Raw genomic sequence first — 25,135 nt, forward strand, 5'->3', positions numbered from 1 at the left:
ACCAAACTATTTGACCCCAGAATCATCTATGAATGTTACCTTCTCTTCTGTATTTTCCATTATTAAGCTTTTTAATATTTCATTTTTAAAAAGTTCTTCTTACCTATCTTATTTTCTCTCGAGTGGTATTTAATGTTATTCAATCCACCCACCAAGTTTATCTGTGTGTGTGTGTGTGTGTTAAACATGACATTAAATTTACCAGGTGTGACATCCATGCCATTGTGCAACCATTACCTACTTCCATAATATTTTCATCACCCAGATGGAAACCCTATAAACATTATTTCATAGTCCTCCCAAAATCCAAGCCTTCCAAGACCCTCTGCTTTACATCTCTATAAGTTTGCCTATTTTGGATGCATATAAATGGAATCATATGTTATATGGCCTTTTGTGTCTGGCTGCCTTCACTTTGCATAAGGCTGCCAAGGTTTATCCATGTTGTAGCATGTCAGGACTTCTACCCATTCAGTTAATTTTGATCATTGTATTTTGCAGTTCTACAATATATTTGCTTGTTTTTCAAATGTTAGTCAATTTTTATAGTCTCCAATACTCTCCCATTTTTTTCTAATTTGTCTAATTGTCTCCTAATCATTCCAAAATTTATTACCCTTATTTTGTTATTCTTTTCTCTTTTTTTTCCTCTTTTCTTTTTAAAATCTGACTGGTTCTCATTCATGTTGTGTTTCCGATTTCACTCCAGAATGAAAAGCACACTGAAAATTATAATCTGTTCCCATCAACGTTTATGTAGCAGTGACAAAGGCTTCATGAGCTCCTTATTATGCAGTGGAGGGAGATGGATTCAGAGATCTGTGATCTCCACTCCAGCTCTCAATGTATGATTCCCTAGTAGGTGGTGTTATATACCAACGTGTAAATACTCGCCTGAAACTGATTTTTAGTGCAGGTTGTGAGTGCAATATGTACCACTCTGTTTCTCTACTTTATATAGGTGGGATGCCATTCAAGGCAAAAAAAGAAATATCAAGATTTTAAAAAGGGCAAAGCAGATGAAAGAGCTGCTTCCCCTGACCAGTAGCTGGGATATGGCACTTCAGCAAAGCAGTGTGAAGTGCCACACACTTATGTGGGCACAACACAATATGGGCTCCTGCTATGCCTGCCGCTAGGTAACCTTGCCGGTGGACAGCGCATTAACTGAAAGGACTCAGGGCATTTGAGGGAAAGAGATGCCCACGTATCTTGCACTTTAGGACACTCTCGGGAAAGATAGTGGCTGGTGGGGCAAGGATGCAGGACGATCGCCCTTCCTAGGCGGGACTCCTGCGGTCTACACAACACACATCACTCTCTGGGGATTCTCGGTTCCTCCGGCCAGAGAATTTCAAAAAGCAAACATCAAGTCAGTCTTGGGCCTCTGGAGGGAAAGCAGAAAAGAGATTCCTGTAGGATGTTGGGGCAATGAGCGTGGACTGTCGATAAGCGAACCAACAAGCCAAATTAATCACCTCTGCCGCCTCGACCTACACAGCCTAGACAGCTGCGATCAGTTCCCAGCTCAGAAGAGGAAACCCAGGGGCGGTGCGGACTCTGCGCCTACTAGTGACGTAGGAAGCTTGGGGCATGATGATTGGCTCAACCACTTGGCGCGCTCCTAGACCCAGAGTCCCGGATTGCTAAAGCGTTCCCATGACGACAGGTAACGCAGCGGTGCTGTAAACTCTGGTAGAGGCCAGGTGGTTGCTACGCAACGGAAAACATTCCCGAGGGGATCCTACTTCCTACTCTCAGACAGGCATTGCTCTCTCTGGAGACCCCTAAGGAGCTGCTGCTCTAGTCCGACTTGGTGAGTCCCATGGGGCGGAGCCCTGGTGCGGAGATCCAACTTCTGGGCCAGAGACAGCCCAGATTTTGGAGCACAGAAGGAAAGGCTCAGAGAAAGTCAATGGAAAGGCATTTCAGTGACTGCCCCTACTTAAATATTATTTCAGAGGAGTGGAAAGTGAGGGATTGGTGTATCAAGAGGGCTGTCCAAGACCTCACACCGAACGGTCAAATCTAAACCTGCTCTATTCAATATGGTAGCCCCCAGGCGCCATGTGGCTTGTCTGCATTGAGTTGTGCTCTAAATGCAAAATACACACAGGATTTCAAAGATAAAGTACCAAAAAATAAAATACCACAGTAGTAATTTTTGTAGTGATTATTTGTTGATATAGTATTTTGAATATGTTAGATAGGACAGATAATTAGAATTAATTTCACCTATTTTGTTTTCGTGTGCTTACCTGAAATTTAATTGCGTTGGAGTGTTTCAAACTCCTATAAACCAGCACTGAGCTAGAATAAACCTAGATGTGTCAACACCTAGTTCAAGACGTTTTCTGCTATAATATTATTTTGAAGGGTATTTTGAAATATCAGTCCACCTTATGGGATGAAAGCGTGTGTGCTGGTGGTGAGGAATGCAAGACCACTACAGAGGCTCATAGTTCTGTTTTAGAACTTTGCTAAAGTCCTAGGGTATGAAATAAAGTGTATGAATCAGAAGCTGCACTTTAACGACCTCTTCAAGTGATTCTCTTAGACATAAAGACTCCAGAAGCACTGTTTTAGGACACTTTTTTTTTTCCTTTGTTTGGTTTCTTTGTGCGTTCCTAGGCTGTTTCTTAGATTAAATTAGAATTACCTGCATTATTAAACAAACTTGCCAAGAGGTGTTTTGCATACTCAATTCTGAGAAGCAGATCTCAATACTAAGTGCATTTCTGTTTATCCTTGCAAACCTAGGCCAGTGTGGTCCCCAGATTAGGCATTTGTTAGAAATGCAAATATCTGGGTCCCACCCAAGGGATTCTTGAAACTCGGTCACAGCTCCAATTTTATTACTGTGGTTCAAGTCTTCAGTTTGGGAAAACTGGGATAACTTTGATTGGTTTTCTTTGAGAAAAGTGAGCAAATTCAGCTCTTCTTAGTCCCTCCCCACTACCTATTCCTTTCCCCCAATCTTTTTGCTCAACTTTTTAAAATTTAGAATATAATCACTGTATAGGGAGGATTCACAGTGACAATTACTAAACCTTTTTTTTCGGCAGTACTGGGGCTTGAACTCAGGGCCTTAATGCTTGCTAGGCAGGCACTCTACCACTTGAGCCACTCCACCAGTCCTTTTTTGCTCAATGTTCTATTTTCTTTTCCTTATCCTATCCTTTCCAGGAGCAAGGATGTCTTTTCAGACCACAGATAGTGAAATTGATTTGAAAAATATTGACGATCAAGAAGAAAATCCTACAATTTCAAGACTGAATAGTATAAGAGCAAAGGGAAGATGGAGTTCTTTAACACCCACAGAAAATGAATCTGATGTACAAACCCTGACATTTAAACACACCACAAAAGCTCAGGACAGGACAAGAAAACGACAGCAGCCTGTAAAACTGGAGCCACTGGTAAGTTTAAAAAAACACACACACACAGCATTTTGGGCACTTTTCAGCTACAAATGGAGTTGCAAAATTGCTTTAGAAGATGAATTGACAAAGAACAAATAAATACCTTAGAGATAAAGAACTTGTTTGATGAAGTTGTAAACACCATAAACATTTATTCAACAAATACTGAATTTTAGGCACTGTTTAGTTGGGAGGATACAGTTCTGGTGGATAAATACAGATACATAACTATATGGGTTATGAGGCTCTTTTAGATCTTAGGGTACCGCTTAATGCTGGGAACTCCAGCAAAAGTATTATGTGTAATTACATAGTTTTATTATTTTAAAAATACATGCCTAGTGTCCTGAAAAATTTTATGCATGTCTGAAAATACTTAACTTTAAGAAACCATTTGTGTCCTTGGATAATTACAAATGCATGTAAAGGAACAGTAAAATTGTATAAAATAAAAACCGAAAGTTTTAATTTTGAAAGCTATTGCCCAGTTGCCCTCCGAGAAAGGTTTAACCTTCCCTCCTATGGGGAAGAGAGGGCCTGTTTACCCAAATCTTTATTAAAGTAGATGCTAGCAGCTCTTTTATTTTTGCCACACTGATGCATTGAAAGTGGTATCACATTGTTGTCATTTTCATCCAACTTTTTGATTAATGATTTTTATTAAAAATTGGTGTTGAATTTTATCAAATGCCAAAAGGCATCCAGATCAACAGAGATGATCATGTGATTTTTTTTCTTCACAATTCATATTTAACATTTTTGGGTTTTGGTTGTTTTGCAGTTTTATTTCCTCAATGAAATTTAGTACCTTTGCTATAATAAGGTCCTGTACTTTTCTGATAAAATTAATTATTTTAATTTTTTATTCCTTATTTTGAAAGGATTCTCTCTCCAGTTTCTATTTTCAGTACAGATAAAAGCAAATGGATTTTATATATTTATTTTTGAGCCAAAAATCTCACTATTACATTTTTTAGTGCTAAGCTCTTATTTCCAAGATACAAATTTCATTGATAATTAAGTATTCTTACCTTTATTTTCTAGTGTTTCAACCAGTTACTTTATTTTCTAGGTCAGAGTTTGCAAACTACAGAATTGGATTAAATCCAATAAATCCATTTCTGTAACCTTTGTGTAAATAATGTTTTAGTGGATCATCACCATGCCCATTTATCTACATATCATCTAAGACTGCTTTTGTGATACTATGATAGAGTTAATTAGTTGTGTTAGAGATGGCATGACCTATAACACCTAAAACATTTGCTATCTTTCCTGCTATAGAAAAAAGTTTTCTGATTCTTTCTATCACTGTGACAACATACCTGAGAAAAATAAGCTTAAATGGAGGAAAGTTTTACTTTGGCCCATGGTTTTAGAGATTTTAGTCCCTGGTCAGCTGGCTCCATTGCTTTGTGCCTGAGGCAAGGCAGACTATCAAGGTGGGAGCAAAAGGTGGAAGAGACTGCTTGCCTCATGCCAGCCAGGATACAGATGAGAGAGAAAAGAAGGTGCCAGGGAAGAGATACACCTTAAAAAAAGGCATACCCCAGTGACCTACTTCCTCCAACTAGACCCTACCAACCAAAGTTTCTACCATCTGCCCATAGCACCACCAGCTGAGAATCAAAGCTTCAATACATAAGCTTTTGGAAGACAGTCCAGCTCCAAACTGTAACATTCTTGTTCTAGATGCTCCAACTACATTAAGAATTAAACAATAATGGAGTTAGTGCAAAAACAATCTCATTCTTGATTTTAATAATAGCCTTAGGGTTTTACCGTTTGGGGTAATTAATGTTTGCTATTGATTTTGGTAAATAGTTTATGTTAAGAAATTTGCTTCTATTCTTATTTTATTATGCAAATTTCAAGCATACAAAAATTTGCAGAGAAATATAATAAAATTAGTAATGTTGAATTTCATCTTGTTTGCTTTAATATCTATTCTTTCTTCCACCATTAAAAAATCCATGGATTCATGATTTTTATTTATTCATGCATTTAAAATCAACTACATGCAGTTTTTTGATATTCAAATTTGCCCCATTTACTTATTAGTTAGCATTCTCTTTAAATACTCTAAGATGTCAGCATGGATTTATAGTTTTTTAAACAATTCAGTATTATACTCCACTGCTGTAGTTTTTTCATTTTCATCCAGAGACATATCCTGTGCCTTTTAGACCTATACCAACAGTTGTTGAGTACTTCCTTTTTCTGGCATAGCAAGATATTGAAGGCATATCTTGTATGTCCCAAGCCCTAACCATGGAGTTTGGCACTCTCTTTAGTGGGAAATGTTAATTTAGAACCCAAGACATGGTTTCTATGTGTATACATTCCTACTGAACATCATTGCATGTAGATCTTTAAAATATACAGAGCTAGGATGTGTGCTTGAGTATGTGTATTTGGGCAGGGTGCAGGACTGGGGTTTGAACTCAGGACCTTGTGCTTGCCAGGCAGGTGCTCTACCACTTGAGCCATACCCCGACCAAGCCCTTTTTTGCTTTAGATTTTTTTTAATAGGATCTGGCTTTTATGCCCTTGCTGGCCTAGACTATGATCCTCCTATTTACACTTCCTATGTAGCTGGGATGGCAGGTGTGCACCACCACACCTAGATTTTTATTGGTTGAGGTGGGGCCTTGAAGTCTTTTTGCCCCAGCTGGCCTCAAACCCATGATCTTCCTGGTCTTCACCTCCTAATTAGTTAGGATTACATGTTTAAGCCACCACACCCAACTATGTGTCTATTTTTTAATTTTGAATTCATACCAACATTTCTAATTGCGATCCAAAGCCTTCAATATTTCCCTTGTCTCTTCTTTCCTTATTTGTGTCTCCCTTTTTCTATGGTAAAAATCGTATTTCTTAATACCACCAATACATTTACTCATTTTCATAAGCCTTCAGTATGTAAAAATTGCTACATCAGTGCAATAACAACAAACCTACCAAATAGAATTTAAGATCTCTTTTGAGTCATAATTAGAAAGTCTTTCTTCTTGTCCAGGTTATAAAAGAATTCGCCTTTGTTTCCTTCTAATACTTGTATCAGCTTTACATTTGTATCTCTGATCCATTTGGAGTATATTCTTATGTATGATTATATATGTATATGTGTGTGTATATATATATATAATTTTTTGTCTTATCCCAAATGTTTTTCCAGCTATCCCAACACTCTTTATTGAAAATATTATATCAGCTGTTCTGACAGATGTTCTGAAAATAGTATCTATTTTTAAATTGCACTTTTGTTTTATGCAAAAAATTATAAAACTTGAATGGGAAACACAAAGAAGACCTAAATAAAGGTCTCTCATACTTATAAAAGGAAAAAATCAATTTGGTAATAATATAAAACTCTTCCCTAGTTGATCTCATTTTAATTCAATCTGAATCAAATGTCCCAAAGGCTATTTCTTGGGAATTGACAATATTATCCCAAAATACATGTTAACAAAGGTCTAAAAATGACTTACACAGTCTTGAAAGGAGATAGAAAGGTATTTGTTTATTTGCCCAACTAGATATCCAGATTTTTAATATAGTTTTTATAATTAAGACAAGATATAATAAATTTATAAATAAATCAGCATAAACAGCTCAGAAAAAGGCCCACAACAAAATATAAATTTTGTATTATTCACCAGTAGTATAAAAGTTCAGTGGGGGAAAGAATAAGTTATTGAATAAATGGTACTGTAACAATTGGTTATTTATATAAGGAATAAAAGGAGTTCTACCTCACACAATACTAAAAACTAAATTCCTGGTAGCATAAAGACAACATAAAGGAGAATGCCTTTCTAAACATAAGTTAGGAAAGGATTTGTTCGACAAAATAGATTTTAGACCAAAGAGTATTCCAGGGATAAGGAAGGTCATTTCATTATAATAAGTGGGTCAATATGGAAAGGGGACATGACAGTCTTAAACATTTATGGACATTGGCACAATTGACATTTTAAACCAGATAATTGTTGTGGGGGCTTCTCTGTGCATTATAGTATGTTTAGGAGTATCCCTAACATCCGACCAGGTGTAGTGGGTCACAGCTGTAATCCCAGGTACTCTGGAGGCAGATCATAGTTCAGGGCAAGCTCAGGCAAAAAGTTCATGAGACCCTTCTCAACAAACAAGCTGGGTGTAATGGCAAATATCTGTCAACACAGCTATGTGGGAGGCATCATGGTCTGAGGCCAGCCAGGGCAAAAAATGTGAGACCCGATCTGAAAAATAACTAAAGCAAAAAGGGCTAGAAGCATGGCTCAAGTGGGAGAGCACCTGCCTAGCAAGTACAGGGCCCTGAATTCAAGTACTGCAAAAAGATTATCTCTGACCTCAACCCATCAGATGCCAGTAGCATTCCCCCAGTTTTATCAAGCCAAAAATGTCTTCAAACATTGCCAAATATCCAGAGCAGGGGAGTGGAAAAATGCCCCCTTAAGATAAATCAATCAATTATTCTACTCTTCAAGTACTATTCACAAACTGTTCCTAATTTTTTATTGAGGTACTGTGCCTACTGCCAGAGCATGTAGTCATTACATGCCATGCACAGATAGCTAAGTGCATACTTCCTGCTGATTGCCATTTTTACTATGATCAAATATGCATGGCTCTTGCTATATAAAAACCCCAAGGGTACAATTCGGTGTCACTGCAGGCATGTTCAATGTTATGCAACCGTCACCACACTCTATTTCCAAAACTTTTTCTGCTGGGGAGTCTCTAGTCATTTTGACAGCCTAAATATCATTCTCTAGTAGGTTGCCCTACAAGAGCAGTCTGTCCTGATTTCTTGCAGATTCATGTAGTACTTATTTGCAGCTTTTGTACTTGAATACCTGCTTGAGTGGATACAAAATCCTTGAGCTATACTTGTCCTTTCCTTGCATATTCCTCTTTCTTCTGATGTAGAGCACTGCTTACAAAATTTAATGACAACCTGATTTTCTTTTCTTTAGAACTAACTTGATCTTTCTAAACTTTTTTTTCCTTTTTCTTCAAATACCTTTGCTAGAATGTGAATCAGTGAGTCATGCAAGGCTGCCAGGTACTTAGCCTTTCATGGGAAGAATCAAATCTTTTTCTTATCTACAAGGTTTTTTTCTCTTTTTTGTTTCTGCTTTCATTTTGTTTTGAGACAGGGTCCTGCCTCAGGCTCTCAAGTGCTGAGATTGTAGGTGTGTGGTATTGTACCCAGTTTTTTATTCTCTTTAATTACCTTATTTCTGAGTTTTGCTAACTCTAATTCCATTTTAATATTTAGTGTCTCATTTTTTTTATCTCACTTTGACATATTAGAGGGGTTTTTTTTGTGTATATGAACATGTCATTCCATCACACTTCTAGTACCTGGAATGAATGGTTTCATTCATTATTCTACTCTATTTCTTCTAAAGATGACTTGTTATAAGAACGGACTATAGTCTTTTTCTGTTGCCCATTACTACAATGTATTTTTAATGTGATGTTAATTTTATAGTACTTTTTGGGGAGTGGCTAAAATACTTGTGGAACTCTGCAACTTTCTCATCTGTTGCTTTCACTACCTGATTAGAAAGATGGTGCATACTTTTTGAGATGTTTCCCAAGCTCCCTCTCTCCACATTTTCTGGACCTTCTCCTTTCTTTGTCCCTATCGTGCTTATCTCATTCGATTGCAGTTGCTTTCCTATGTGCACATTGTGCTGGGAGAGACATTTATCTTTCTAGTGTTTAGAATTTGTAGGACCCAGGCTACTCTGACAGCCTTAGTCTGTCTCAGTAACCTGTGAATTTTAAAGAACTGCTGTTCTCAGTTTTTCCTGATATACTTTCCCCTGACTGACTGTTGGAAATATTGGGGATCCCCATTCTCAAGACCATTACATGCCCCAATCCCTTCCCTTTGTTTCCTGCTCTACAGAGATTGTTGTGTTGTGTGCTCCTTCTCATAGAACAGATGTAGTGAATGATGGGATTTGTCACAGACAATTAGGAGGTATATGGTTTCATGCCTCTAAACATTTCTTTCGTTATGATGTTTTTCTTTTTTATATATTTTTTGTTACTGCAATACTGGGGGTATATTGTGACATTTGCAAAAGTTCTTCCAATATATCATAGTTGAATTCACCACCTCCACATTTTCCTTTATTTCCCTCCCTCCATTCCTGGAATAGTTTCAACATGTCTCATTTTTCTATCTTCATTCACGTGTGCATAATGTTTCTACTACATTCAGCCTCCTTCACCCTTTCCTTATATCCTCCCCGCTCCCACTGGTACCAGCCCCTATACGGGACCTGTTTTACCTTCCTATTCTCCATTTTTGGGAAAAAAAAGACATATTTGTTTGTTTAAGATAGTTCAACAGGGAGTTTCCTTGTGAAATTTCCATATATATATGTATATAACTTGGATTGGTTCATCCCTCTGATTTTCTCCTTTCTATCTTAGTTGCCTTCATATGGTGATTTCAACAGGTTTAAAAATATTTTTAAAAATTCACTGTCATATAATTTTTGAAGTACTCGTTGTTCAAGTACAAAATTAATGGAATCCAAGTAGAAAAGTCTTATTCAGGCAATAGATCAGGGACAGGAAATGGTAGTAGTTGCTATTATGACTGTGGGTTTAGTAGGAAATTAGCTCACAGAGAAAATTTCCATCTGGGAAACAGTCCAATGATAGTGAAGAAAAAGGTAGGTTCCCCACTAATGTTAACAAAATTATCCTGTCTCTCTGTTCCCTAAAGCCAGTGCTAAAGGTCTACCAAGATCATAAGCAGCCAGAATACATATATGAACAGAACCAGTATCAATTAATGGCTGCTGGCATCCTTAAATCACCAGAAGGCACAGTAGAAAAAACTTCTATCAAATCACTTACTCTATCTCTTGAGCTCCAAGATGCTGTTAGAAAAAAGCAGGTATGACTTTAAAATATTTAGTTGAGCCTTTAATTTCAATTTTGTATAGCATTACTAGCATGCTTTTAACTAATACAAATAATTCCAAAATCATTTGTCTGAGGTGATATATGGGTTTGGGAAAAATAATATTGCTTAGTTCTTCCTATATATGAAAAACTTGCACAGTAGAGGAAAAATCATAAAGGAATATCTTCTGACCTTCTCTTGCATGTTAAAATATGATACAACAGTACATTGCATGTTATATAATTATTTTAATTTTTTCATTTTAACAAAAATGGAATTATTTGAAGATCTTGGTAAGGGTTCCATATAGACTGAGGCAGCTCAAAAGACAACTTTTGTAGCTAATGAGAACTGTAAAAGGAATTTGCCTTTAAAGGCCTAAATGAATAGCAGTTTAGAAAAGAAGTCACCAGGGGTTAGCTTTAAATGATTGTCTGCAAAAAGTTAAAGAAAAAGCAGAGATGGAAGAGAATCCACAATAAAGATACCAACAGAGGCTTTAGGTTAGAGGACCTCTTGATGCTCCTTAAACATTTGTGTGCTAGTTTGGTTTTGGTCGTTGGGCTACAGTACTAGAAATGCAGAGTTGAGGATGAACTCTGTCCTTGAGGATTTCAGAGTCTGGAGGTGGGTAAGTGGATAAGTAAACACTCAAGCACAGAAGCATGTGACATTAATAATCATTGCTCATTTAAGGTGCAAAATAATAACTAAATCAAGGGACCCTTATACCTGGTGGCCAGGGGGACAGTCAACTGGGAAAAGGCTCTGTTGGGAGTTGCACTAAGTTCAGAGGACTGTGTGGAAGGTTATTGAGATAGGTGAGGTGGGAGGGGTTGAGTGTTGAGGAGAAGGTAGGTGGCAGAAGCTCATTGCAGGTTTGGATGAGATCATCTTAAGAGACCGAAATCAGATAATAAATCATGTGGAACTGTATAGCCTTAGTAAATGTGGCTTCTGTAAAGTAGAGAAAGAGATCCTACATAGAGTCAGAAAAGATTTGACAGCTCAAAGTTAATTCATTGGGTATGAAATGGGCTCAAGATCCCGAGTTTAAAGAAGAAAAGAGAAATTTTATGGGCATGTGAGATGAAAGAGAGAGTGAAAAGGGAATGTTAAGTTGTGGGCTGTGCTTCCTTGTTCTAGCTGTCATTTGAATGAAGAATTCAGTGAAGAGCTGGGGATGAAAGGGAAATGTTGAAGAAGGGAATATTCCATATAAATGGAGCAGGATATTTGAAGAGAGGGTAATTTTTTCAAGTATTGATTTCTCAGAATGAATTTAGAATGGAAATGTAATAAAGAAGGTTTCCTGAGAGAAGAAGGAATAAATGGAGGGAAAGAAGGAAAGATGAAAAGGAAGAAAGGGACGGAGGAAGGAAAGCTTCTGGTAATTAAAGAAGGTACTGACTAATCACATTGAACTAGGCATCCATTAGAGGAGTTCTGCAGGTGTTTACACTTTAAGAACAAATGTTCCATTATTCCCCACCCCAACTTTGCTCAGTTGGATCACGGCTTGCCACTGAATTATACAATTACAAATAATTGAAAAATGTATAGCCCTTTATTACTGAAGAAATGTTTCACTTGGAATGCAGGGAAAATTTTAAAAAGACATGATAGGAAATAAATGTATATTATGTTAAAATATAAATACTTTTGTCTTATAAAAACAGTAAAGTTGACTACAGTCCTTGTTGAAACATTGACATAGGCAATGTGCTTTTTCTCTGATTCTGGGGATCAGGTTTGGCCTGTTCTTTCACATCAAAGAGCAGTGCCACTGTTGCCAGCCCTGGCCAATAAGTGAAAGAAGCATATTTTATCTTTTCCTTCAGTTCTGAACCCACTGGGCTTCTCCTTTGAAATTGCAATTCAACAGGGTATGTTTAACCAGAGAGAGAATAATGATCCCTCTGAATACAAACTTCCCAGGAAAGTTGTTCCATAGAACTTGTGGTACTAAAAATCTCTTGCAGATACCACAGCCTCTGTCAGCTATGCAAGAGTTGATAGAATAATTATTTACATATTTATACTAGTTACTCAACAAAGCAGATGCACTATGATGACTATATTATGTTGAAGCCAATTACCCCAGTTCTGTCAGAGAGAAAAGGTAATGCCCTTTGAAAGTATTGTCATATTTCCTCAAACAAGGTAAATAACCTCAACAGGAGGAAAGGATGTGAGTGAACCTCACAGGTTTTGGGGAAGAATAAAATGGCACTAGTGGCAATGAGGGCACAGACAGTGAACCCAGAGAGTAGCACCAAGCTCAAATGTGTGACCACCATCCTTACTTTTGCTGCTGCAAGTGTGGTCTGAGAGCCAGCAGGATCCACATCTCCTGTGAGCAGGTTAGAAATGCAAAATCTCAGGCTCCACTCCAGCAGAACTGAATCAGAATCTGCATTTTAACAAGACCCTCAGGTAACTCACATACATATTTAGATTTGAGACCCACTGGTTCACAGAACAAATGTTGTTAACAAAATAAGTGCTTCTCAAAAGCTATTAAACAATAATTCCCAACACTCATTATATGCTCCTCTCACATTAAAAGTAAAGTTTATTGTGAGTTATGATAATAGCTGCCCAAGATTTCATTCATTGAAAAGCATCAAGGTTTTCAGACAGGTGAGGAGGTTATTGGGAGAGATTATAGTCAGGCTAGATACAGAACAACTGAGCAAGGAGAGGAGTGAGTCCCCATGCACTCCAGAGAGTTAGTATTTGGATGTAATAAGCATGGAATTAGAGAGTGGAAGGCTAAGAACTGACACTGGGATTGTTTTGTGAGAAGGGGATGGGTATCTGGGTTGGAAGTACTGAGGAGTATCAATTCCTAATAATGGTTTGAAATTATTCAGTTTCAAAATGCGTGCCCTTAAGGGCAATATTTTGTCCCCTCCTTTTTTTGTAAAAACTCACTTCTTTTTAAAATTGGCTTTATTTAGATACATCTACCCTCTGCTGATGTGTTTGTTCTCTTCTTCTTCTCCTAAGCTGAAACGTACTGGTATTGGAAGAAGAGGTCTCTTCGGGACCAAGTCTTCAACTTACCCTAAGTTATATTTCCATGACCGGGAAGAAGTTGTTAAGTCCAACATTCGTGATCCCTTGCAAATCATTAAAATAATACATGAAAATGAACATCTTGGATTTCTTTATATGATCCCTGCAGTGCCAAGGTCTTCCATCGAATATGATACATATAATCTAAAGTGAGTTCTCTTTTATGAAGCAATTTGTTTAAAATAAAAAAATTATAAATAAGATTGCAAATATTACTCATAATTGGTTGGCTAATAGTGATAAATATGATAAGAAATAATTTTGATTACTTCAATAATAAATGAATCCTAATCACAATAATTTTATTTTCCCACTTATTTTTTCTTTATCTATTTATAAAAATTAGCTCTTACAGAGTAGTACACTGGTGTGTACTTTATCTAATGTTATGCTATTTATTTTATTCAGTATTACACAGTGTTTTGGTATTCTGTGATGACTGAGAACAGATGTCAATCTATAAACAGCAGATGATGCATGATTTGTTTTACATGTCATTTTAGCTTTTCAAGATAGAAAAAAGGATATTTTGGAACAATATGAGCTTGATAACTTATGGTATTCATATAGAATAGTAATACAGACACACGCTTTCTCTCCATTGTTGCTTAACATCTATTTGTTGTTGATATAAATTGAAGAGTTATACAATTGTGAGTCTATAAATTGTGTTAAATTTCAGCAGCACAGATGATACTTGGTCAGCAGACTTAAAGATGATACTGGTTTTTCTCCCTTATTAGTGGGGCTGACAGAATTGTTAAGATAGTCTTTCCTTGGTGGAGATACTAGTTTAGCTTTACTACCGAATTCCTTGAACTACCTTCCCTGTTCTCTGCTCTCTTATTCCTCCTTACTTGGGACTGTTGCTTTAATTAAGGTGAATGACACTGAAGGCAGTTGTCCTGCTAAAGAGAAGGGAAAGGGAAGAAAAACACTTTAATCAAAATATTAAAAAATAGATTTGTTATAAATCCAAAAGACATGAATAAGAGTGAAAATAAATTATAGGAAGTTCAGAGATGCTTATGAAAATCCAATCATTTAGCAAAATTTATCAAGTACATCCTCTGTAACCTGCAGGAACTATTTGAAGTGCTAGAGTTAGTTTAGTGAACAATTCAGATGAGAATCTCTGCCCTCACAGAGATTATATCTCAGCAGAGGAAGACAGTAATAAAAGAAATACATGAATAAGTTATGTAGAATGCCATAAAGTGATAAGTATTATAGAAAACATAGAGTAAAGGGCATTGGGAGTGCTTTGTGAGAGGTGGTGAATTAACTAGGATGGTCAGTATGGGCCTCATGAGAAGCTAGCATTTGAATAAGGACTTCAAGGAAAAGAAGAAGTGAATAATGTGGTGGTGTAGGGGAAGAGCATTCCAGAGAGGAGGAAAATGAGTGCAAATGTCCGGAAACAGGACACTAAAAATGTTCAAGGAGCAAAGAGGAGGCTGGTATTCTTGCAAGAGAGTGAATGAGAAGTAAAGGCTGCATCACTTGACCTTTTTGTCCACTGTAAGGACTGTAGCTTCTACTGTGAGAAAAATGGAGAACCATTGAAAGATTTCAAGTAGAGAAGTGTCATGATCAGAATTACATTTTGAAAAGGACCATTCTGGCTGCTGTGTAGAGTATATAATACTTTTAGGGAGCAAGTGTTGAAGCAGGAAGAACAATTAAAATCTTTAGTTATTCAGATTAGAAATGCACCAGGTAGAATTGAGGAGGTGGTAGAGAAATAGGTCTGATTCTGGAAATTTGAAGAGAAAGCCAACAGAATGTTTTTATGGACAATACATAGGGTAGACAGTCACGTAAAAGTCCGGGATGACTTCGTCAATCCACTTGTCTGAGCAAGAAGAAGAGTAGAGTTGCTGTTAACTGAGACACAGATTGGATGGACCAGACTCATTGGGGAAAAAGAGATGTTTGGGCTTAAACATAAATTTTGGGATGCCAAAGGGAGAAAAGAAATGGGTGGTAGATGAAGGAGAATTGGAGTCAAGAGAGCTTTTTCTAAGATGAGAAAAATAACTAGTTTTTTTTTAAGATAGGAGAATTAATATATAATGCAATTCAAAAGCTTTTAATATATTAAATCATTTTAATATTTAGTATATTAATACTATTACCATTCCCACCACTGCCTTACTACTTTTAAAATAGTTCTTTTTCAATATTTAGAAGAAGTTATAGGACTTAAATGGAGATAAAAATGATACACTTGCTGATTTTAAAAGCCCATATCTGAGCCAGGCACCAGTGACTCATGTCTGTAATCCTAGCTATCTGAGAGGCTGAGATCAGTAGGATCATGGTTTGAAGTCAGCCCAGGCAGACAGTTAGTGAGACCTTAACTGGAAAATACCCAACACCAAAAAAGGCTGGTAGAGTAGCTCAAGTGGTAGAACACCTGCCTAGAAAGTGTGAGGCCCTGAATTCAAACCCCAGTACTGCAAAAAAAAAAAAAAAAGCATACATCTTGATTCATGTGTGAAAATGTTTTCATAATTTTGACTTCTGAAAAAAACATCATCCAATAATTCAGATACTAAAGAGTGTGCTTCTTGGAATGTTCATTCCCCAAAATGCAGTCAACTTTACTAAATGTAAAATTGATTCTCATTTATGCCAGCACCAAATGAAGTATTGAATGGGAAACCAAAAACTGTGTTTTGTCCAATTCTGGACATTTATTGTATTTCTAGACTAGTGAGTATAATACTGGAGGAATTGAATTGACATTTTATTATTTTTGAACTGATAGGAGTGATGCATGATAGTAATATAGAAAGTCTTTTAGAGATAAAATATTGTTGGAATTAAAGTTTGTTATTGCTATTGCATTTTTAGATTTGATGTTAAATTTTCCTCCTTAGCTTGAACTCCAAATATCAGAAACCTTATGAGGAAAGACAATAATTTGGATTCTCCAAAGTTGGAAGTAACTAAAGTGGAGGTTAAAAGTAGTAAATACTGGGTTAACAAAATAAGGACGTGTTATACCAAACTTCTGTGATTGAGAGACAGAGATTGGGAAGATCATGGTTCGAAGACAGCCCAGGCAAAAAGTTACTGAGAACTCCACTGCAATAAATAAGCCAGTTGTAGTGGTATGCACCTGAATCCCAGCTATGCAGGAGGCATAGGTAGGACAATTGCTGGTTTGAGTCTGGCCCTTAGCAAAAAGCACAGACCCTATCTGAAAAATAATTTAAATGAAAGGGGCTGGAGGCTTAGTTCAAGTGGTAGTGTACCTGCCTAGCAAGCATGAGGCCCTGAGTTCAAACCTCAGTACCACTAAAAGAAAATACTGTGATAAAATAACTGTCTTTATGTAATGTTTAACTGTTGTAAAATATATTCAATGTGTAGTTCTAAAATGGTTTTCTCTACCATAGCCCCTCAGAAAATAATTCCATTTATCATTTATTCTAAAGAATCAATTTAGTGATATGTGTTAGGCATTAACAGTTTTGTCAAGAATAAGCTTCAAGATGTCTAAATACATTGGCATACCACCCTGGTAAATATGCAACTATGTGCTGTAGGTTATCTTGCCCATCACAGTAGCATCATGGGTAACTATGGTCAAGTCTGTGGCAAGTGAACAGAAACAAAGGAAGGATCAGAACCTAGAGAGATCATATATTGTTTAGAGAAGAAAAAATAGGGCTGATCAAGACAAAATAGTGTATTTTGTTAGGACTTATACCTTGAACAAGAGTGATAGTAGTCTTTACTAGTCATGTGACAGGGAGGCATTGCCTAGATAACTGGGTGATATACTCACTTTGTGAGGACACCAAATAGGTTCTCAAATTTTATGTGGCCTAAATATGGTGATCTGTTGGTGTTTATTACATTCTAGACACTCCAAAGCATTTATATCCATAAAATAATGTAATCTTCACAATAATGCCATAATATAGATACAATTATTTTCTTTTATAAATGGTTAAGTAGTTTACCCCAGAGCATACAATAAGCAAACGGTGGTCTGGCTGTAGAAGGTAGGATCTTAATCTTAATGCTCCACCGCCATTCTCAAGATGAAACTTGAAAGTGCTCACCAGACCCCCATGAGATGGAAAATTTGTGGTCCAAGAATGTATTCACCACCCACCAAATGCAGTAAAGCTGCATAATCCCCAATGTTTCTCTAATAAATCTTTCTACAATAAATGTGAAAACACAAAATAATGCTTTCCATTAGAGAATCGAATCAGGTGAATGAAACTAAGTTCTCAACTATATAAATCATTTAAATTTACACTTCACCATGCAAAAACACAGACATAATTACTGGGCACCTGTGGAAATGTGTGCTCAGAGATAATGGAAAAATAACTCTTTGAGTATTCGCACTCATATGCACTCACACTACCCATCAGTTAGCTGGCTGAAAAGAACCTTGCCATTAATTTTAAGATATCATGACTTCTATTTTTATTATTTTAAATCTTTACAAAATTTACATAAAACCAATAATCTGAATGAGTGTTGAATGACCATAAATGGCTAGAGATGGTGAATGTTTGAGGAACACAACCATGAAGATGTGTTATTCAAGTTGCCCTGCATCAGACAGATGAGAACCCATGTGCCTAAGTTGTCATGGCAGCAAAAACTTATGTTTAAACGCCTTACGACCATTCAGAAATTTACCACATGTGAAATTATAGTTTCCTAATATTCTACGGCTACCTTGTTAAACTTCCTAAGTTGAAATATGTTTGCAGGTAAGACTGTGTGGCCCCTCTACCAGAGAGCAGCTCTGTAGTCAGAAGCACCTGCCACCTTCCTCCTGAGTCCTCCCACCACAGTTGGAGCCTACTTAGATGGCACACTGCCTTCAGAGTCCTAAGACAAATTCAGTTTTCAGCAAAATTCTTTGTTTTGTGTGCATGAAACACACTAATTCTCATTTAAGTTTTTTATTTCATTTTTCTATCATAAATTTTCCTATTATATATATATATATAATTTGCTATTATTTACATATAATCATTATTTAATACTAGATGTTTCTTAAAAGTAAGCAATTACATGTTTCTAATTTTTTTACCCCTTCTTTTCTCCTTTTTTCTTGTTCTTGTTTTGGTTTGGTTTAGTTTTTTAATTGGCCAGTACTGACCTTTGAACTTAGGGACTTAGCTTCTAGGCAGACAGTATCACTTGGGCTGTATCCCCAGTCCTTTTTTTCTTTAGTGATTTTTTTTGCATAGGATCTCACATTTTTGCCTGTGGCTGGCCTCAGACCACCATCCTGTACCTACACCTCCCACCATAGCTGGGATTACAGGTGCATACCACCACACCCAGTTTATGTACTGTGAGGTCAGGGAGCTCACTAACATTTTGCCCAGGCTGGCTTCCACTGCAATCCTCTCAATCTCTGCTTCCTGAGTAGTTTATTAGTTTTTTTATGTCATTGACTAGACAACTGTGAGTCTTCATTGAATTTCATAATGAATTATTTTTCAAATTAAAAAGTTTTCCAATATATAATTTTTAAACATACTTTAATAAAATTGTTTTTATTAAGAGCACTCTAGGCCTTTGCAATTTTTAAATGTTTTTGATCATACATAAATGTAAATAGCATTTATATTTTTGAATTTTTCATAATTTAATTCTTAAATTAATAAAATGTTTCTCAAAACCTTACCACATCCCTGAATCTTTTAAATACCATAACACATTTTTACTACAAATCACTTTAAAAATTTTTTAAGTTAATTTTCCGACACCATTAAGTTCTACAATTCTCTTAAATGTTTTGTGGTTAAAAGGATTTAATTTTTTCAATTAAACTCAATTCATTCTATTAGACAAATTTTTATTAAATCTGAAATATTGCTAGATCTATAAGCTAGCTACTCCTAAAAAATTAGGGCTAGGTAAATTAGGGCTGGGCATTGTGGTATTCACCTATAATCCCAGCAACTCCAGAGGTGGAGATCAGAAGAATCGAAGTTCAAAGCCAGCCAGGGCAAAAATTTATTGAAACTCCATCCCAACCAACAAGCTAGGCTGGTTGGCATGCATCTGTAATCCCAGCTATGCAGTGCCATAGGTAGTAGAATCACAGTCTGAGGCTGGCCCTGAGCAAAATCGTGAGACCCTATCAAAAAAAAAAAAAAACCTAAAAAAGAAAATCAGAATTGTGGGCATGGCTAAAATGGTAGAGCACCTGCCTGCCTAGCAAACATGAAGCCCTGAGTTCAAAATATAGTACCTCCCCCAAAAAAGTGGGGAATTTGGCAGTGTATTAGAATTATTTCAAATTTGGTTTTATGAAGTATCATAATATACCTGTCCTTTTCCAAAATATCTTCTTTGTATAGAAATGTTATCAGGCGAACAATATTAACACCTTTCCAGAAGCTTTCCACCCCACCCAAAAATGGCTTGAATTTTTTTTTTCCTTTTTTTGGCAGTTCTGGGATTTGAATCAGGGCTTTGAGCTTGCTAGGCAGGTGCTCTGCCTCTTGAGTCACAACTTCTGCGCTTTTTGCTCTAGTTATTTTGTAGATAATGTCTCAAGTTTTGCCCAGGTCAACCTGATCTGTGATCCTCCTATTTTTATGCTTTCTGCTGTTGCTGAGATGACAGGTGTGTACCACCATACCCAGCTTTTTCCCATTGAGATGGGGTCTTGTGAACTTTTTTGCCTGGGCTGGCCTGAAACCACTTTTTTCTTTTCTTTCTTTCTTTTTTTTTTGGTGGGACTGGGGTCTGAACTCAGGACTGAGCTTGCAAAGCAGGCACTCTACTCTGTCACTTGAACCATACCTCCAGGCCATTTTGCTCTGATTATTTTGAAGATGGAGGTCTCTCAAACTGTTTGCCTGGGCTGGCTTCTAACTGTGATCCTCCTGATATGAGCCTCCCAAGTAGATAGGATTACAGGCATGAGCCATTGATGCCAGACAGTAATTTGAACTTTTTAAAGCATGTGCTAGAACAAAATATGAAACAATGTTCTGTTTTTAGATTAGTATCAGATCAAGAAGCTAGGAGTGTAGAATCTAATGTCAAAATGAGCTGGAGCCACAGCTCAAGTGGTAGAGCAACAGCAAGCCTGGGGACCCTGAGTTTAAACCCTAGTACCATCAAAAAATAAAATTAATGTCGAATTTCAGTTTTACCAGCTTATGTGGAAAATTTTTATTCTACTTGGAAACTGAAAAGCAAAGAAAACCAATAATATTATATCAGCCTATTAAATAACATAGATTACTATAATTCAAGATACTTTTAAAGTTTTACTTGCAAAAAAAAACCTTATCATATGTTGATGAATCTACCAGCTTTACTGCTACATAATAATGCTATTTAGAAACATTGACGTGAAATGTTTGGAAGAACTTTTTTTGAAGGAAAAAAGTCTATGGGGGATGAAATGTTCCAGGGAAATGAGACATTATGGAAATACTTCTTTAAAATGCATATGACATTGAGAGTTTATTCTGACAACCTGAGAGTCAAGTTATACACTATTTTATTCACAGAGGGACTTCTATATATAAAATTTTCATTGCAGTTATGAATTACAAATTAAACCATACCGTGAAAATGGTGACTATAGTAAAATCTAAGCCACTACATACTAATCTGTGTTTAGTATTAACTTTCTACAAAGAAACAAAAGGAAAACACCACTTTTTTGTTGTTTGAAATTCTGAGGCATGGGTGTATTTGGGGATGAAGGGCATAGAAGCCAAGGGTGAGGACAGGATGGGCATTGGTGGATGGAGTGTTGGGTCAAGCAAGGATAGGCACCCCGCTGAGGCTACTGGAGGGATGGATATGCTGTTGAGCAGTGCACAGAAGCCAGTAGGTTTGTGATTCTATGAAAAGAAAACATCACTTTTTGTTTTTTCATACTTAAGTGTGTTAATGATCCAAAGGAAGAATTTTGTCAAGAATCAGAAAATATTTTGCAAATGATTCAACTTTGCAGATTTACTGAAGAATAGTTCTTGAGTACACAAATGACTACTTCACTGATATTTGAGCACCTGAATGAACTGAAAAAATTCCAAGACTTACCAGAAAATATATTGACCTATATTAACAACGATTAGGAATTCAAAGCAAAAATTTAGGTTTGGAAAGTGTTATTTTTTTTATTATTTTATTATTCATATGTGCATACAAGGCTTGGGTCATTTCTCCCCTCTGCCCCCACCCCCTCCCTTACCACCCACTCTGCCCCCTCCCTCTCCCCCCCACCCCCTCAATACCCAGCAGAAACTATTTTGCCCTTATTTCTAATTTTGTTGTAGAGAAAGTATAAGCCATAATAGGAAGGAACAAGGGTTTTTGCTGGTTGAGATAAGGATAGCTATACAGGGCATTGACTCACATTAATTTCCTGTGCGTGTGTGTTACCTTCTAGGTTAATTCTCTTTGATCTAACCTTTTCTCTAGTTCCTGGTCCCCTTTTCCTATTGGCCTCAGTTGCTTTTAAGGTATCTGCTTTAGTTTCTCTGCGTTAAGGACAACAAATGCTAGCTAATTTTTTAGGTGTCTTACCTATCCTCACCCCTCCCTTGTGTGCTCTCGCTTTTATCATGTGCTCATAGTCCAATCCCCTTGTTGTGTTTGCCCTTGATCTAATGTCCACATATGAGGGAGAACATACGATTTTTGGTCTTTTGGGCCTGGAAAGTGATATTTAAAATGGTTTTCTGGGTTTTGTTTTTTCTTTTTTTTTTTTTTTTTTTTGGTCATTGTTATAAATTTGAACCCAAAGAGATTAAGTTAAATAGAATGACGTCTGTCTGTGTTTGACAAAATCTTCACCATTGTTTCTGAAACATTTAATATGGTAGATTTTGTTGAATTTTAAATCAATTATAGTACTACAAGAAATTTAAACACTTATCAAAGAATGAAAAACCTTTTACAGTTAAAAATGATTGTACCTTTGGTGTATAATTTCAAGAGAAGAAGTTATCCAAGTTCTGATTAATGGAAAGAGAATTTCCACCTTTCAGACAAGAGCAATTAATCATCTGCCATTTGCTGCCTCCACTTATATAAATGCCCTCAGCTGTGGTGACTACCAAGCGTTTGAATACGTCATTCATCATGTCTTGATTAGAAACTCAGCTACTTCAAAAATGTTATGATCACAGCTGTGGTTACTTATGAGCTAGGTTTTATTTGGTACTTTCATCAAATTCAATATTGACTATGTCCCTTATAACTTGTATTTTATTTTTCTTATTAGGTTCCCCTGGTAACCTAATAAGAGTTGATTGATTCCGGGTAACACAACAAAAATGATCCCGATTGTTAAATTATATCTGCATTGGGAGAAGCTAAAAATGAATGATAAATGTGTGGTAGAGAGTCATAGCTTTGGACTTTACATAGTACAGACTTTTTTCTGGGAATGTCCCTTGTAAAGATCCTAAAGTCATTGTTAGAGATATTGGTTCCTATGAGTAATGAGGCCTTTAATTTTAAGCCAAGGTGACTTCCATACCCACCAATATGTGGATTTTATCCCTTGCATATGAGCTGTCACCTGAGAAGCAATACCTCTTAGGTGACTGTTAGACTACTACAAGAGTCTTTGGAAGAAGAAAGTCTGAGATGTACCCCATGGTGAGAACTACTCTCTGTCCTGTGTACTTCTGAGTAGACAGATATCAAATATAGTTTATAAAAGTCTTGCAAGTTTAAACATTTAGTTGAATCAAGAAGAACCCTGCTCAGCCATATTTAAATGTTTCTTTTTCTGGCTGGTATAATAGGAGCCACTGATGTTGGACAATATATATATGCTTTTCCTTATTAGATATATAATATATGTTACATATATTATATATACATATATATATACATATATAGATATATGTATGTAACACCTTGCCTTAGTCTTATTTCAATTATATAAATCCACATTTTGTTCTTTTTGTTTGTTTGTTTCATTCCACTGAATATAAACTTGGTCACATGGGTAAGGAACTGTGGGTGCTTCTTCTGTAAGGCCACCATGGGCTACTAGGTCTTTATAAGGTCAGTGGCTGTGTACTGCAACATGATGCTACCAACACTATTAGCTGGGGCTGGGGATGTTGGCCAAATGGAAAGCACCTGCCTAGCAAGCATGAGACCTTCAGTTCAAACTCCAGTTCCACCTAAAACAAACAAACGAACCAACACTATTAGTGTATGCCAAACTTTGTTCTAAATCTGTTATATGTATTAACTCATTTAATCTTCATAGCAACTCTGTAAGTATAGGTAGAATTGATAAATCCATTTTGCAAGTGGTGAAAAAAAATTCAGGCACAAAGCTGAAGAATTCAACCAAGTTCACACAGCTAGTGAGTCAGGCAGTTGGACTTAATAACCCAAGCTCTTGTGCACTGTGCATAATGTACTCATAATAACAATACCCTGCCATTTGTGTCAAACACATTGTCTTCGGTATTTGTGCTGACTGCTTTCTGTGCATTAGTCATATTTCATTTTCATATGAGCCTATTAGAAAGGCATTATCCCAATTGAAGGAAGGGAAATTAGGGTACAGATATATCAAGGACTTTGCAGCTTGATATTGCAGATAGGAAATTCAGAATAATGTCTGATATTCCTGTCTTCTAATTCTATGATTTTCTATTCTTTGCAATGTCAATTTTCAAGCTATTAGAATTTGATGGATAGGTCAGACTGTATGACAAAGCCCCCCTCATATCCCAAGCACCTGTAAAGTCCATGGAAAGCCAAGAAAGAGGACACCATGTCTCTTACACTTCAGTGTTTCTCAGCACATATTTCTAAGAACATTGATAAAATTGGTAAAAGCTATCTTCTAGGATTAGGTGAATTAGAGAAACATTCAGTTAAATAACTGGTTGGAACTATGATTCTGTGAAAGTTATGTGACTTGGCTATTAGGACCACATAAACCTCTACTCTAGGCTTAGACCATATGATTTTCTAAGTAATTAACTTGGTTCTCAGATTATTTGTAAACCTGTTATGAAAGCAATTTAGGCAGCTTTTAAATTTCAAATTAAAGCTATTCTATTCTTTAAAATATATTTACTGCTTGCTGGCCTAGAACAAAAATACAGATAGATCCCAACTTGGAATTTTCTTAAGTGTCAGTTATCTGGTTTCCGTGTGAATTTATAATTATTTAAAAAAAGTAACTCTACAATGAGTTGTATGTGTTACATAATAAGGAACAGATCATTTTAAAGCCACCTCACCAGGTTATCTAATGCAATGACAGTTTTCTTAAGGTAGCCCATGAAGAAATTTAAATCTAATAAATCAAATTTTAGTCAGCAAGTGGAAACTCTATAGGCACTTTGGATTTTCACTTGAAATCATCAAAACTCAACTCCACATTTTCTTCCTATCCTTCCTTTAAACTCACGGACACACAGATGCACATACATATGCACGTGCACTTTCTGGCCCTGCTCTGGAGTCATGACAATTTAATGGACCAACGTTTCATTTCATTTAAAAATTGAGGAATCTAGAGCAATACCCACCCCAGCAGTTTGTTTAATTGGTTTGTGATGAAGGCTGAACAACAGCATTTTTTTTAATTCACCAGATGATTCCATTATTCTACCAGAATTGCACACAGTGGACCTAGAACAGCCAGTTCTCAAGCAGACCCCAAAGGACTTATTAAACTACAGCTTGT

At 36.5% G+C, this 25,135-nt stretch overlaps 1 protein-coding gene across 1 annotated transcript in view; it reads left to right on the plus strand.

Annotated features, from left to right (window-relative positions):
- The first annotated feature begins 1,666 nt into the window (after positions 1–1,666).
- Dnah6 (dynein axonemal heavy chain 6) overlaps positions 1,667–25,135 on the plus strand; it is a 260,955-nt gene continuing 237,486 nt past the window's right edge. The window contains exons 1-4 of the mRNA XM_074050092.1: positions 1,667–1,816; positions 3,187–3,419; positions 10,177–10,350; positions 13,372–13,589. Of these exons, the coding sequence (XP_073906193.1) occupies positions 3,195–3,419; positions 10,177–10,350; positions 13,372–13,589 (617 nt within the window). The 5' untranslated portion in view covers positions 1,667–1,816; positions 3,187–3,194. The remainder of the gene's footprint in view (positions 1,817–3,186; positions 3,420–10,176; positions 10,351–13,371; positions 13,590–25,135) is intronic.

Source organism: Castor canadensis, chromosome 12 (assembly GCF_047511655.1).
Source record: "Castor canadensis chromosome 12, mCasCan1.hap1v2, whole genome shotgun sequence".
Taxonomy (NCBI): domain Eukaryota; kingdom Metazoa; phylum Chordata; class Mammalia; order Rodentia; family Castoridae; genus Castor; species Castor canadensis.